We start from the raw sequence: 16,408 nt of genomic DNA, 5'->3' as shown, positions 1-16,408 counted from the left end.
TAGGTTTTCCGTGATTTCCCTAAAATCATCTCAGGCAGATGGTTCCTTTGAAAGGGCACGGCCGATTTGCTTCCCAATCCTTCCCTAACCCGAGCTTTCGCTCCGTCTCTAATGACCTCGTTGTCGACGGGACGTTAAACATTAACCTAACCTAACCTTGTTCACCATGTGGTGCAGTAGCTCTTTTGCTGAAACTGCTGCTATTGCTAAACCCATACGTCTCATGTAAGCAAATTAATGGGCTAGTCCTCTAACTTACATTCAATTTCTCAAATCCCCATTCAGGGAAGAAATGAAAGATTGCACAAAAGTGTTTGCAAGGATACTTCCAGCTTTGGGAATCGGGAGAAGTACAATCTGGTACGTACTGCAAAATTAACTGTATAATGACAGTCTTCTGTGACTGCGCTTTTTACACAAAACTACTGCTCATCTACAGTCGATACAGATTCTGCACTGAATTCACTTTCTACCAGTGCATATAGCATCATTACATGCTTCATAAAATCGGAAGTCTTCCCGGCACCTTTTCAGTGTAAGATTTTAGTGAAGCATTTAACTTAACAATATCTTGGAAGAAAACTATTAATCAAAAATCAAAACAACACCTGTCAATATTTTATCTGTAGACTCAAGATGATGTGAATATTTTGCTGACTTGTTCATTGCTTCAGCACCATTTGTTGTTTTAATGCTGACAGACACATTTGTCCCCAAATGCATTCACCCACCTATGAGATACTGGAACCCACTGGTTATTCAAATAGTTTACTGCATTTGGATGTTTGAATTAAAAACCTCATTACTTCTCAACTTTTAGTTTTAAGTATAAATTTAATGGGGAAATTAATGACGAATTACATCAATGAGTACATATCATGGAAGAGAACTCCAAGTTTTGTTTAATGTTAGTACACTTCAACGTGGGATCCATTTGTTGCCCTGCACATGTTGAGACTATACTCCATTTCTCGCCACGTGTTCACCAACTTTCAGGTTAACTGTCCCAACCGCCATGACGATTCTTTCCCGTAAATTATTGATGTCTCTGATCTTTTCAATGTACACAACTTTTTTTATGTGGCCCCAAAAGGAAAAGTCCAGGGGGGTCAAGTCTGGGCTTCGTGGTAGCCAAGGTATTGGTCCAGCCCTGCTTATCCACCTTCCTGGAAAGCAAGTATCAAGAGAGACACACACACAGTTACTACAATGAGGTGGGCACCATCTTGTTGGAAAAACATAACACCCCTTTCCCCTTCAATATTTTCGATTTGGCGAAAGACGTACTTCTGTCAACATGTCACAGTAAACGTCCCCGCTTATTGTTTTTTCTACAAAAATGACAGGACCAGTTGCACGATCTTTCATCACACTGCACCAGACATTAACTTTGGGGGAGTCACACTGATGCTGAATAACTGTGTGGATGCTCTGCCCCCCCCCCCCCCCCCCCGTGCCCCCCAATTCTTCTGCAGTTATGACAATTAGCTGTTCCACTGGCATGAAGTGTAGTGTAGCCTCATCAGAAAAGAGAATCTTTTTTTTAAAAAAATTGACATCAATTCTGTTTAGAAAATCAACAACAAACTCGTACCTTTTGATTTTAGCAGTAGGTTTTATTTCACATAGCAGCTGCAATTTGTAGGCGCATAACTTAAGTCTTTTACGCACAACATCATACACAGTACCTATAGGCACTCCTAATTGTAGACTATGCCTGGCCAATGACTTCTTCAGGCTCCAAACACACGAAACACAGATCTTCATCATCATCTTCAGGGGTTCTTGGTCTACCTGGTGATTTTGCTTTTAAAACACTACCGTTTCCAAGTTTTTGCTGTAGGTGGTTCACCACCATACTGATGTCTAAAATTACGTTACACTGCTATAACTGACTCAGTTTTCACAAAAAAAAAACACACTGTGCTTTCTGTTGCGGAGTACACATTGTTGCTGAGTTGCACTGCACGCATGCAAGCACGCTTGGACTGAACTCGGGGAACAGAAGAAGAAATCGGCACTGGTGGTGTCTCAAGAGCCAAACTTGGAGAGTTGATGAATCAAACACCACAAACTAGAATAGTGTATGTCACTTCATACAGATTCTAGGACACATTAAAGCTAGGGTGTTCTTTTTCAAACACCTTGTATTTCGTTTTTAATTATTTTGTCTGTTGGATGAAAAATTCCATTATGATTTGGTGTGGTGCTTACACTGAAATTTGCAGTCACAACTTTTCCAGGTGTAATTTAATTACTTACACTGATGTTATTCCACTTTTAACTGCAGTTATTATCTCATTTATTAGCAAACCATATAAGTCCCCTGTAGCTTTGATACACTCTGTACTGTGTGTATGATGGCTGGGTGGAGAAGCAACCACATGATTATGAAGAAAGCTTCTTGGCTTGCTTAGAGATGCCAAATTCACCTTCAGTCTTTCATAAACCTGTAACACAATAAAATTAGTTAGAAACGATGTGGATAAAAGAGCGTCTACAATGTTTGTGGCTCTTCCACATCACACTGAAGTTGTTAGCTTTTTATGTGGTAACTGGTTAGAAGTGAACACAACAAATCATGAATCAGATTAGGCAGAACCAATGAGAAAGCAGCATTCAATAAACATTGTCGTGAAGTGGAATGCATGTAATTACATGGCAGCATTAAGGAACATATTGAGCAGGTTGTTGTCATATAAAAGAGAACATCCCACAAAATTTAAACTGTACTGTTACATTCCTATCTAGACATTTATCAAATTGAGATTTTCTGATATTACCCCACAAGGTTTTTGAAATAACCTTTGGGCTGTGATAATTTGCTGATTCATTTCAATGGAGATTAAGTATTTCTTTTTCCTCACAATGTGGGCAAAACCATTGCCCCAAATCAAAAATAAGAAAAAACCCTAACAAGACTGCCTCAGCATTTGAAAATGACTGGTCAGGGACATAATATTACATACAAACTGTGCTAATCTAAATGATGCCAAGAAGGGAATCACCTCAACAAAAAACTTAATTCAAATGTAGCTAACTGTCTCTGGCATACAAATTATGCACAAATCTATACTCTAGTCCTTTATAAAATTCTGGCACTACAGAAGAGGGTGATACCAGCCATTAGCTTTGACCAAAGATGCCATAAATTTACAAACTTGATGCTTCCCTTCTATTCAAGATATCAACCGCAATGTCATACTAAACAAAGATGACAAATAGCATGAAATGATCAATGACAACAACAATAAACTAACAGGACAACCGTGCAAAATAGGGGATTCTCGGCATGTACATTCTACATAAAAAACAAACATGATCCACACCTACAAAAACAAAAAAATCAACACTGACTGAATATCGCAAATATTTTCACATAATAAATCAACCCAAGAAAACTAAAAATTTAGGTATCACACATTTCACTTGACCTATATTCCTCAACCAAAGCCTACAATAACAAAAATACACCACAAAAAAGAGATCTATAAAGCATCAGACATTTCCCTTGACCTATATACCTCAACCGAAGCCCGCGATACCAAATATAAACTACAAAATAGGTCCATAAATTAGCAGGCACCTATATACCTCACCCAGAGCTACCAGTACCAAATAAACCAAGCCCTACACAACACATCTACCAACATAACATGCCTATGTCACGGGTCAAAGACAGCGGGTGGTATCACAGTCTTCCATTGAGCCAAAATTTTTGAAAACAAAGCCTACTCAGTCCATTGCCACCAATCAAAAAAGATATGTAAAAAAAATTGTGGCAAAGAACAGTTGTGCTGATACCTACTGAGAAGGTCTAGCTTGTGATGAACTTGTTTCCACACTAAAGATAAAGGGCATGGCAACCAATACTTTAGATAGTACTTGTGACGTCTCCGGGCGAGACATCTGTAAAATCTGTGTAATACATGCAAAAAACATTAACCTGTGTTCATATATTTCATTTCTGTATGAACAGTTATCGATTATGTGGATTCTGTATAAAAGAAATAATCATTTTTCATTTTTATGTTTGTATAATATTGTCACGTAGAAGAAGGTGTAAGTAGATGAATGACGAAAACTAACTTCACTTAACAGAGATTTATTCAGCACTTGCACATACAAGAGTGCGGAGTGAACTGCCTCCGGCCAGAACACATATGGTATATATACAGTTACAGAACATTCCAGTACACTGACTCTTGACATTTACAGATACTTTTAGAATATCCTCGAACCGAATACAGGAATTAAAATTTTATAGTTCAAGTGAGTTTTGAAGTCTCAACCCTCCGTGCAACAGTCTAGTATCATAACCACCACACCACAGTGACGGTGCTACTCAGCTTCTTCTGCAACATTGCTCCCTCGTTAAGAGAACAGCATCTCAGTGTTAAGTCCTCCTAGTCCGGGAACGAGTGATCGGTCCTGCATACTCCGACTCCTGATGGCTGATTTTCGCCCTGACAGCGCTCTTAGAACTTCCTTTGGCGCTACGCTATTCGTCACCTTTCCACTTGTTGCCTGTTGCTCGAGCCTCGAATTTACCCTGGGTTGCAGGATCATTATTGGCCTTCATTCGAAGGATGTGGGCCGTATCTCTGATCTTTCGTCGTCTTGTGTCGGGGTCAAAATCTTCATCATCGTAAGTAACATCAGGCAACTGCCTTACAACCTTATAAAGTCCAAAGTAGCGCCTGAGTAGCTTCTCAGAGAGACCAACCTTCCGAATGGGAGTGAAGATCCGGACGAGATCACCAGGCTGGTAGACAAAAGGACGGTGGCTCACGTCATACCTTCGGCGATCGTTTTATTGAGCCTGCAGCATGCGGAGTCGAGCTAACTGCCGAGTTTCCTCAGCTCTGGTTAACACCTGGCCGATGTAGTTACCGTCCACGTCATCAGGATGTAACGGAAACATTGCCCATTGTCGTAGTTGCCTCATGCCCATGCACTGGGAAAAATGACATAAATCCTGTGGCGCCTTGTTTGGAGCTGTTGTAGGCAAACTTCACAAGAGGGAGCACCTCATCCCAGTTGTTCTGCTCAACATTGATAACATGTTGGCCAAGGTCTTATTAAAGCATTCAGTAAGCCCGTTAGTTTGCGGATGGTAGGCAGTCATGTGATGAGTAATGTTGCATCGACGGTTCATCTCTGTCACAAGATTCAATTGAAAAACTTCCCCTCTATCTGTAATTAACGACCTTGGAGCACTGTATTTTAATACAATGTCTTCCATGATGAATTTGACTATCTCGGATGCTTTGGCAGTTTTCACGTCTTTTGTAATGGCATAGCGTGTCAGATAATCAGTGCAAACAATAATCCATCTATTGCCACTATCAGACCTTGGAAATAGTCCAAGGAGGTCAATCGCAACACGCTGGAAAGGCATTTCGGCTGGTGGAATTGGTATGAGTCGGCCAGGTGGTTTCTGAGGAACTGCCTTTCTCTTCTGGCGCTCTCGACAGTGCGACACATAGTGACGGACACTCCTAAATAAACCTGGTCAGAAAAATCTCTTGCAGATCCTATCATACGCCTTAATAAACCCTAAATGTCTGGTGTCAGGTGTGTTACGGAATTTCTGGGAAACATCTAAGTGCATGTGCGTAGGAATCGCTGGTAACCACCTCTTTCCAAACGGAGCAAAGCTTTTCTTGCAAAGTAATCCATTAACTACCTTAAATTGTCCTTTCACATCCTCCGAGCGATTTAAGGCAAGCATAATTTGAGTTATCTTGGTGTCCTCTTCCTGCTCAGCAGAGAGATATTGGAGTGCAGCGAGACAGTCACTATACTCATCAAAGTCTTGATGGTCTTGCACAGGGATGCTTGAGAGACAGTCAGTATGTTGGTGTTTTTTTCCACTTTTGTACACTATGGTAATGTCATACTCTTGAAGACATAGAGCCCACCTGGCAGGTTGTCCTGTTGGATCATTAAGACTTGTCAAACAGCAAAGTGAATGATGACCTGTAACAACTGTGAATGGCCTGTCAGAGAGATTCTGTCGAAATTTGCACATGGCCCAGATCACAGCAAGACATTCTCTTTCTGTAGTTTCTCTCAGCTTTTGTAGGTGTCCTAGAAGAAGAAGCTATAACCTTCTCTTTTCCATCTGAAATTTGCACCAGAACAGCATCGATCCCATATCCACTGGCATATGTGTGTGGTTCTGTAGGTGCTCTCTCATCATTCAGACCAAGTACAAGGTCAGTCATCAGAGCTTTTCGCAGCACTTCCAAAGAATCTTGTTGAGCACCACTCCAGATAAAATTAGCGTCGTCTTTTAACAACTTTTGGATACTTTTTGATACAAGTCTTTGATGAAACAACGGTAATAAGAACATAATCCGAGGAAGCTTCTCACATCTCTAATACTTTTAGGAATATGAAATTCTGTTATAGATCTCACCTTTTCTGGGTCTGGCTGCACACCTTCATTTGACACTAGGTGTCCAAGTATTTTGATTTCTTTTCTTCCAAAGAGACACTTTCTAGGATTATGTTTCAGTCTGCCTTGTTGGAGACGCTTAAGAACGGCCCTCAGTCTTTTTACGTGTTAATAAGATGTCTCTGAGAACACTATAATGTCATGTAAATAACAAAGACACATCGTCCATCATCCGTTTAAAAGTAGCTGGTGCACGGCATTACCTTCAACTCATACAGGCCCTCAGGGGTGATGAATGCAGTTTTCTCACAATAAGCCTCATCTACTTCAATCTGCCAGTATCCCGAGTACATGTCCATGGTTGAGAAAAACTTAGCCCCCTTCAGACAATCTAGTGAATCGTCAATTCGTGGAAGAGGGCAAACGCCCTATTTAATTATGTTATTAAACTTCCTGTGATCAACACAAAAGCGCCAACTGCCATCCTTCTTCCTGACGAGAACCACTGGTGACGACCATGGGCTCTACGAAGGCTGAAGGATGTAATTCATCATCATTTTCTCTACCTCGTCGCGACTTACTCGACGTTCCGTTGCTGACACACGGTATGCTCTCTGGCTTATTGGTTGATGGTCACCAGTTCTTCACCGTCAATTTGTCTAATTTGCGCTTCGCCTTGGATTGAAGCATTCAGAGAACTCTTGAAGAATGGCAAGTAGCTTCTCCTGTTGTCCCTTAGTGAGATCTGGTGATAGTCGAGCTAGAAGATCTGATCTCGTAGGGGTAACGCTAATTTCATCCACAGACTCGGTATGGGAGGTTGCTATGACGCTCAGCTGTTCTGCAAGTAACGGTTCGGCGTATGCTACGCACATGCATCTTGGAAGGATCTGCAGTTCTCGGCGACAGTTAACTATCCACAATTCACCAAATCCGTTCTTAAACCGGACGACAGAGGCTGATATGGGTTGATGCACGGCATGACGTGATGTGACACGTTACCTTTCTAGCGCTGACTGCAGGAATTATAACATTACAGGGCCGTATAACATTACAGGTCTGGATTGATCTATGAGGTCTTGAATATCTTATTTGTATCTGTCAATTGCTATGGAGAAATTAAGATTTGGGGAATTTCTTTATATAGTTTTGCATGATTAAGTCCGACGCTATGCAAAGCTGTCATTTTGTTACGTGCGATTTGCGATCTGTTATATGTTACATTCCGAAAATAAATCATACTTTTTTTCTGGTTACCGTTAAAATATAATGACGATAAATGTGTGAGATCATTTGGAATAATATTTTAATAACTATGTAGATGGCGTGACGTCATTCGTTTACTCTTAGAAAAAAAGTGTTAATTGTGTGTTTATGGACGGTCAGTGTCGGGATCAGTGATTACGATTCCAGAAATAATTGGTTGGACGAAGTTCAATTGCACACAATTATGTAGGAATACATGCGTGCACTTGTCTAGCTCCGCAAAAACGAACGAGTGTCTTCCAAGCGGGTTTCTAGGCATTGTTGGTCTCAATTGGCATATATGCTCTCTTAATCTTGTGGCGAATTCTGAGGCTGTGATTGTATCATCTGCCATGCTGTGCAGAAATTCTCCAGGTAGGCGTAACGTTTGTCCACACATCAGTTCTGGTACTGTGGCTTTCAGATCACTTTTGAATGACGTTCGTAGACCCAAAAGTACGATAGGTAGTGTCTCTGTCCAATTCGGTGTTGCGTGACATCTGAGTGCTACCTTTAACTTTCGATGAAGACTCTCAACCATGACATTTGATGCGGGGTGGTATGCCGTGGTGCGTATGCGTTTCGTACCTAATAACGTAGCCAATGCTTTGAAAACGTAGGCTTCAAATTGTCGTCCTTGATCAGTTATAATTCTCAGTGGAACTCCAAACTGGGCAATCCAACCATGAAACAATGTTTGAGCTATAGTTTCTGCAGTGATGTCCTTCATTGGAAATGCCTCAGGCCACCTAGTAAATCTGTCAATCACCGTGAGGCAACAACTGTAGCCTTCCGATGTCGAGAGTGGGTCGATGATGTCAACATGCACATGGTCAAAACGCTGATTTGGTGGAAGAAATGTGCCTAATGGTGCCCTGACGTGCTGTGTGATTTTATTCCTCTGGCACGCCAAGCATTGCTTCCCAAATGTTTTACAGTCTGTGTGCATACATGGCCATACAAATTTTTGTTTGACCAATCTGAGTGTGGCTCTTACTCCTGGGTGTGACAGATTGTGCATTGATGCAATTGCCTGTGTTCTGAATTGCTGTGGCACAAATGGGCGTATCTTTCCTCTTGCTACGTCACAGTACAACTCAATCCTTGCGTCAGGAAATGTCACGAGCTGTAGCTTCAATCCTATCTCTTGTTGCAATAGATCACGCAACTCACTATCACATTGTTGCGCATGCGCGAGGGCGTCATAATCAATGGCCTTTGTCACTGCTTCCACCTGTGCGATGTCATCTGCTACTGTGGACACTGCTTTTATGCGAGAAAGTGCATCAGCTGGAACATTTAGCTTCCCTTCCACATACACAATGCTGGTCGTGAACTGGCTGATATAATGTAAGTGTTGCAGCTGCCTGGGCGATGCTTTCTCTGGCTTTGCCTTAAAGGCATAGGTAAGCGGTTTATGATCTGTGTAAATCGTGAACTGTCGCCCTTCTAATGCGTGTCTGAATTTTTTTTACTACCGCATAAGCGGCGTACAGCTCACGGTCATATGTTGCCCAACGTTGCTGAGATGGTGACAACTTATGACTATAAAATGCAACGGGCTGCCATAACTGATCAATTTGTTGCTGAAGTACGGCACTAATGGCAGTGGACGAAGCATCAGCCATGAGAGCGAGTGGAGCATGCGCGACCGGGTGTGCTAATTGTGCGGCCTCTGCTATAGCTTGTTTCATAGCGTGAAACGCGGTGTCCGCCTCGATAGTACAATGCACACTGTGGTTAGGTTTAGGTGCGCCTTTAAGTAGTTCATTCAATGGTGCAGTTATCAGTGCATGATTGCGAACGAAGAGTTGGTAGAAATTCACTACTCCAATGAATCGTCGTAATTCTCTGACTGTGGACAGGGCGGGGGTATTTGTTTATGGCCTCTACTTTACTGTGTGGCGGTCGAATACCCTGTGCATTCACCAAATATTGTAGAAAGTGGACCTCTTTCTCACCAAAAACACACTTGGCAGGATTAATTACTAGTCCACATGTGCGTAGGCGGTCAAAAACTTGTGCCGAATGCTGTAAGTGCTCCTCTACTGTTGCAGACATCACCAATAAATCATCTATATACACATAGCAAAAATCTAAATCTCTTGTAACCTCATCCATCTGGGCGGCATTACATAGTCCGAATGGCATTCGGGTGAATTCAAATAGACCGAATGGTGTTGTCACCGCTGTTTTAGGAATGTCTTTTGCAGCTATGGGAATCTGATAGTAAGCTCGAACTAGATCAGTGGTGAAAATATAATCTTACCGTGAACATTTGCAGAAAAGTCTTCTATATGTTGAACTGGGTACCGGTCTGGAATGGTCTTTGCATTGAGTTGCCGATAGTCACCGTAGGGGCGCCATCCTTTCTTCTTTTTAGGCACGATGTGAATTGGGGATGCCCAACTGCTACTAGAAACTCTGCAGATACCTTGTGACAGCATGCTGCGAAATTCCTGCTTTACCACTTTTAGCTTTTTGGCCGTTAAACGTCTAGGCCGAGCGTGAGTTGGCGGCCCTGGCATGGTCAAAATGTGGTGGACGGTTGTATGCTTGACTGGTGGGAGAGTAGGCGATTGCTGTGTGATCTCGGGGTATCCTTTCAGTAATCGTACATATGGTGTGTCACCTGTGACTGCGTACCTCTAGTGGTGTGATACAACGGACTTTTCCTGTTGTATGCAGACTAGCAGTCAAATCTATTAGTCGCTGACATCGCAGATCTGGCAGTAAGTCGTAGAAGGACAAAAAATCTGCTCCGATAATAGGCTGTGATATATCTGCCACTGTAAACTGCCATTCAAACACACGGCGTAGTCCCAAGTTAAGAAATAATGTTACTCGACCGTATGTTCTAATTTTGGAGTCATTGGCGGCGAATAGATAACGGTCGTCGCAGCTCCGGCGTGATAGGCGGTTTGCTGGATATACGGACACTTCTGCGCCTGAATCGACGAGAAACTGTGGTTTTGTTTCGCGGTCTGTCACAAAAAGTCGGCGAGTGTTTGCACTGGAAGTTATCGCTGCTACGGTGTCTGCTTCATGTTTCCACTTGCAAGGTGGCGTACACTTTCGTGCATCATTACCAAATGTCTTGTGGTACCAGCATAAGTTCTGTAGTGATGGTGATCGATTGCGACTTCGTGACCGTCGGTGGCGTGGTCGTTGGCGGTTGTGCGTTGTTTGTAATGCAGCTACCTGTGCGGTCAACCCTGCCAGTTGTGATTGTAGGGAGACTAGCGTCACTGTGGGCGAATTTTCTTGTTGTGGCGTTAATGTTGAGACGCTTGATGTGGGATACATTTCAATTAACCTGTCGGCCGTTTGTGCCAGTGCGTTTAAATCACCTGCACATACCGTGAGAATTTTTTGAGTATCTGACGGCAACCGAGACAACCATATACTTCGTAGCACATCATCAGTTACAGTGTTACTTACCAGTGTGCGCAAACGTCGTAAGAGTTGTGATGGAGTGCGATCTCCGAGTTCTTCAGTGCGCAGTAGCTTCTCTAGCCGTTTTGCCTCTGATTGTGACAAACGCTTTATTAATGCGTTTTTAATGGATGCATAACGATCGGTATCCGGCGGTGCGGCTAGGATATCTTGTACTTCTGCTGCTAGATCTTCTGTAAGTGCTGCAACCACATATCTGTACTTAGTTTCGTCCGCCGATATTTGTGCGAGGACGAACTGGCTTTCTAACTGGGCAAACCACAATAGAGGATTATGTAACCAGAATGGTGGAGGTTTTATCGTCACCCTGTTAATTGCACTGCTGGCTTCAGGTTTAATTGAGACTGGCGAATCGGTCACTATCGTGCTGAAACGAGCGCGACGCGGCTGGCGCAGAAGTTACAAACGTGAACGTTGCGGAACTTCGTTAAACGCTGAAGCCGACGCGGATGTTAACGTAGTTCGTCGGGGCCACCAAATGTGGGTGTTGGAGAAAACAATTCCTTTATTCCCATGTATATTTAGCAATAACTTAACACTACACACATGAATGAATTGTGTAGACATGAACAGCACGGAATAACTAACAAAAGCTAAGTCAAAGAATAACTGTATCACTGCACGTAAATTAACACTTCACGGAATGTTTATGAAGCACTGTACACTTGTAGAGATCGATTGTCAGAAATAGGTGATACCGTGGCCGTGTAATTGTGTGTTGTCGACAACAAATAGGTAAACACTAACATATATTTCTCATGCTCTGATATCGACAAGGGAAAGAAGAGACGACGACATACACGTCTACATATACAAACAGTGTGCGTGGCGCCTTAAAATACAACACAACGGACGTCACGGTATAGAATGATCACTTCACCCAGCACACACAGTCTCCTCACATTCGGATGCACCTCTTCCTGTCCACAGTATCTCATCTTGTCTAGCATAATCTTCGAGCAACCATAATCTATAATTGCCTACAAAGCTTTCAAAAAGTACCATCCGAGAATGACACCATGACTACACTCTTGTAAGACGATGAATTCTAAGGGCTGTGTATGGCCACTTATACCCACACGAGTGACATCTTCCTGTAGGTTTTACATATTTCCCTTTAGCCACCTTCAGCAGAGATGTCTTGTTGTCGACGAATATTGTTTTCTGCAACTGGCGACGGTACTTCTCCGTAATGACTGAATATGATGCTCCAGAGTCCCCAAGAGCTTGGGGTAGCCGGGCTTCCATGAGGATATCAACGTAGTTTCCTATCATTTTTATAGTGATCGACAGAGGAGGATTTTTCTCTTTGGCGGCCCCACCTCCAAGGAAGGTTGCACCCTGTAGTTTTCCAGGTTGCGGCAGCTAGGTGATCGGCTGGAGCTTCTAAACGGCGATGGAGACCTTGATCGGCATGTTGGGGAGTGTCCTTTCCAACGGCTAGCTTGCGGCGATGGTGACCTACGTTGTCCTGCGCCCACATCATCTTGTTCATCTTCGTCATCACGGAATTTGTGTTGGCTAAGACCAGTCTGCTGTCTTCTGGCGCGGGCGCCATCAAATATCCGCCGCCTTTCTCAACAACAGCACACCACATGTCCCGGTCATCCACAGTGGAAACATACTGGTTGGTTATCCTGAGTCCCCAGATGTCAGTCTTGCTTGGTGCCCAAACCGGTTCCTCATGCGGCATTGTAGAAACGTAACTCCACCTGGGTCTCGACCTTTTTACCGTTTTAAAGGGAAATGAAGGACGAGAGGTTGGGTTCAATGTCTGTTCCACCTCCTCACTTATGACCTCTTGAAGCTTCTCACATTTTTGCTCGCCGTGCAATCCAAGTGCCTTCTGAACTTCCTCTCTCACTATCTGACGAACACTTGTGAAATCAGTTTCTTCCTCTGTCACAGACATTGATATGATGTGTGGAAGCCGTTCAAACTTTTGTGTAATTCTTTTTTGATGCATTGTCTCGATATACTGGCCTCATTTTATGAGGTCGTCTGCTGTCGAAACCTCCTTCAGGAGTAGGGCTTGATACATGTCCTCAGCAACACCCCTCATGAGATGTGCGACCTTATCTTATCTTCCTCCTTCATTCTAGGATCCACTATTCTGCACAGCTCCAAGACGTCTTGAATGTAGGATGCTGTAGTTTCTCCTGAACGCTGTGCCCTGCACTTTATCTTCAGCCTTGCACTTCTGTCGTTGTGTGTCGCCGAAATACTTGCGCAGTTTCGCCTAGAGTATTTCCCAGCTTGTGAACTTCTTCTTGTTCTCATACCATTGATTGGCAGTGCCCCCAGAGTACAAAAATACGTTAGCCAAACATACAGTGTCATCCCATTTGTTAAATTTGGCTATACGCTCATATAACTTAAGCCACTTGTTTGGATCTTGGCCATCGTCACCAGAGAACCCAGAAGGATGTCTCATGTGATGGCACAGAGTTGCTGTCATCGTAACGTCCTCCTCTTCTTCTTCTTCTTCTTCTTTTGTCTCCAATAGTTTGCGATCTGTTGAATACGGCTCGAACACGGGTTTCTCACCACGTAAACGACGGCTCTGTCATGGCCTGATGGGGGCCGCTGTGTTGTAGATAATGTACGCTGTCACAAGTTCCAATACCCAGCGTCTCCACCAGAATAATGTCACGTAGAAGAAGGTGTAATTAGATGAATGTCGAACTCTAACTTAATTGAACGAAGGTTTATTCAGCACTTCCACATACAAGAGCCGTGGAGTGAACTGCCTCCGGGCAGAACACATACGGTATATATACAGTTACAGAACATTTCAGTACAATGATTCTTGATATTTGTGGATACTTCTAGAATATAGAAATTAAAATTTTACGGTTCAGGTGAGTTTAGAACTCACGACCCTCCATGCAAGTCTAGTATCATAACCACTACACCACAGTGACGGTGGTACTCGGTTTCTTCTGCGTCAATATTATGCATGTCAATTTTGAAAATAACGTCTGTGGTCGACGATTGTGGAAACTGTTGCAAACAATGATAATTAAAAATATAACAAAGATATATATTAGCATATTAAATTGCTTATAAATATCGGAGGCTTAGACATTACTCTCTCTGTTTTGTCGTAGCCGTGAATGTTGTAAGAGCCTGTGAAGCTCTCTCTAACGCTTAGTTCTCTTTCATTTGTTTTTTCATCGAGAAAGACGCCATTGGGTACTGATGTATAAAAAAAGGTGTGTACTTTGAATTTTATGTTAATTCTGAATATAGAAATTGTTAAAAATACTTGTAATAATTTGTAGCTAGCTTGCCCAGTATTTCATCCCACATCCCTATTTAGGGAATTCAGCATTTTTTATGACTCAGTGCTGTGCCACAATTGCAGGAGCTGCTGCCGCGGCAAATTCAAACTATAATTGAATGAAGCAGTTATCCTGCTACTAAGCGGGTAGGTAATTGTACCTTAAATTATTTCTTTCAGCTCACAGTTGAGAATTGCAGATTTTATTATGTCATTTTCAGATGGACATGGGCAACTGCTAGTACAATATCAGTAACGTAAATAATTTACCTAAATCAGAGAGTTAAAACTTAAATTGTGTGAGAGCAAAGACTGTTGTGTTGAAATCTGGTCTGGCTAGTAATATTAAAATCATTTTCATTTTTAGTTTCATGCTCTCGTGTTAGCCGTGGCAATCAATAGTGTTCAAATATTAAAAAATCCACTGCAGCTTTTATGTGTGGCAAACATTGCATACTGTAAGTTCTGTGTGTGTAATAAGAGTAATTTTCAGTGCATTTTAAAGACTCAAGTGGAGAAAGACATGTTTAATTTCGTAATCAGTTACAGTAATGATACAGTGTTTCATTTCTAACAAGCCAGACCAGAGTTGTAAGAACATAGTTTTGCGCATTAAAGATTACACATTCACAGCAGGAAATCTTTTAGTGGTGTGCGTATCCCTACATAATAGATCAGGGTGCACAAAGTTAAATTTTCAACTACAGAAACCAGTAGTGAGAACTGCATTTTATTTTTTGTGTTCGCAACGATAATCAACATGTGGTTTATTTAAAGTGCTACGCCATATAAACTGCATTATAGCCAAAGATTATAAAAGTTCAATCCATGATTTTATTACTACTAAGCAAATGAATAACATTCTTTTACATTCAAACTGTATATAAAAATCAAAGTGCACGACGATACGTAACACACTTAAACATTGAAGTAAAATGACACTTTACATGTAAAGATCTCCAGATGCCTTTAATTAACCAGGAATATACTTAAAGAAATACCCAACTAAGTTGTAAAGGAAAATAATGGCACAGTAGCCAACAACACAAATTGGCGAAGTACTCAAACTGTGCAACAAACTGAAATTACTCCAGGTAATGAATTAAGTCACACAATGTTGCCAGGAAACACGAACTGGTCGTGGTTAACCCCCTGGCTATTGAACTCTCTGGGAGCGGGGACAAAGCAAAACTACAAACACGTCTCGTAAGATCTGACAAACGAGGTAACGTCAAGGATGACATGTATCAGCATGAGTTAGATACAACGAATATTACCCAGGAAGAACAAGTACAAGCAATCATTAAGTTGAAAATATTTAATACTGACACACAGTTAATTTTAGATACTGGTTCACCTAACAACCTAATGTCAAATGCATTTTTCTCTGAATTGGAGAAGAGAGGCAAATTTCCAACATTTCCTGTCCAAAATTGCAAGATGCAGAAATCAAAATGTTGTTAATGCAAGGTACAACAACAACAAACAAACACACACACACATGGCCGAGCGGTGCTAGGTGCTTCAGTCTGGAACTGCGCGTCCGCTACGGTCGCAGATTCGAATCCTGCCTCGGGCATCGATGTGTGTGATGGCCTTAAGTTAGTTAGGTTTAAGCAGTATTAAGTTCTAGGGGACTGATGACCTTAGATGTTAAATCCCATAGTGCTCAGAGCAATTTGAGCCATAAATATCAGAAAAAAGAACTGAGGAAGACTATTTGAGAAGAATAGGTAAACCAGAGCTATTAACTGATAATGCTTCATATTTTGTTGGGCAAAAGTGGAAACAATTCATGAACACACAGGGCATAAAACTTGTATTAGTAAGCTTTTTCCACCCAGAAGCCAGCCTAATAGAATGAGTCTTTAACCCTTTAACTGCTATGGACGTGTTAATGCGCGCCTTTATCCCTGTCCCTGTGTGCTCTGAACGTGTTTACGTGCGCCACTAGTCCTTCTACCTGGTAGTCTGAACATGTCTAAGCATATACGTTTGTGACTATTACAGCGCCATCTATC

At 42.1% G+C, this 16,408-nt stretch overlaps 1 protein-coding gene across 5 annotated transcripts in view; it reads right to left on the bottom strand.

Moving 5' to 3' along the window:
• Positions 1–1,603: 1,603 nt before the first annotated feature.
• Positions 1,604–16,408, bottom strand: part of LOC124775105 — a 95,892-nt gene continuing 81,087 nt past the window's right edge. For all 5 annotated transcript variants that reach the window (XM_047249931.1, XM_047249929.1, XM_047249933.1 and 2 more), the window contains exon 4: positions 1,604–2,450. In XM_047249931.1, coding sequence (XP_047105887.1) covers positions 2,259–2,450 — 192 coding nt within the window. In that variant the 3' untranslated portion in view covers positions 1,604–2,258. The remainder of the gene's footprint in view (positions 2,451–16,408) is intronic.

The sequence above is a fragment of the Schistocerca piceifrons genome, chromosome 2 (genome assembly GCF_021461385.2).
Source record: "Schistocerca piceifrons isolate TAMUIC-IGC-003096 chromosome 2, iqSchPice1.1, whole genome shotgun sequence".
Classification (NCBI taxonomy): domain Eukaryota; kingdom Metazoa; phylum Arthropoda; class Insecta; order Orthoptera; family Acrididae; genus Schistocerca; species Schistocerca piceifrons.
Note: the sequence above shows the minus strand (reverse complement) of the source record. Positions and strands in the feature narration are given on the sequence as shown.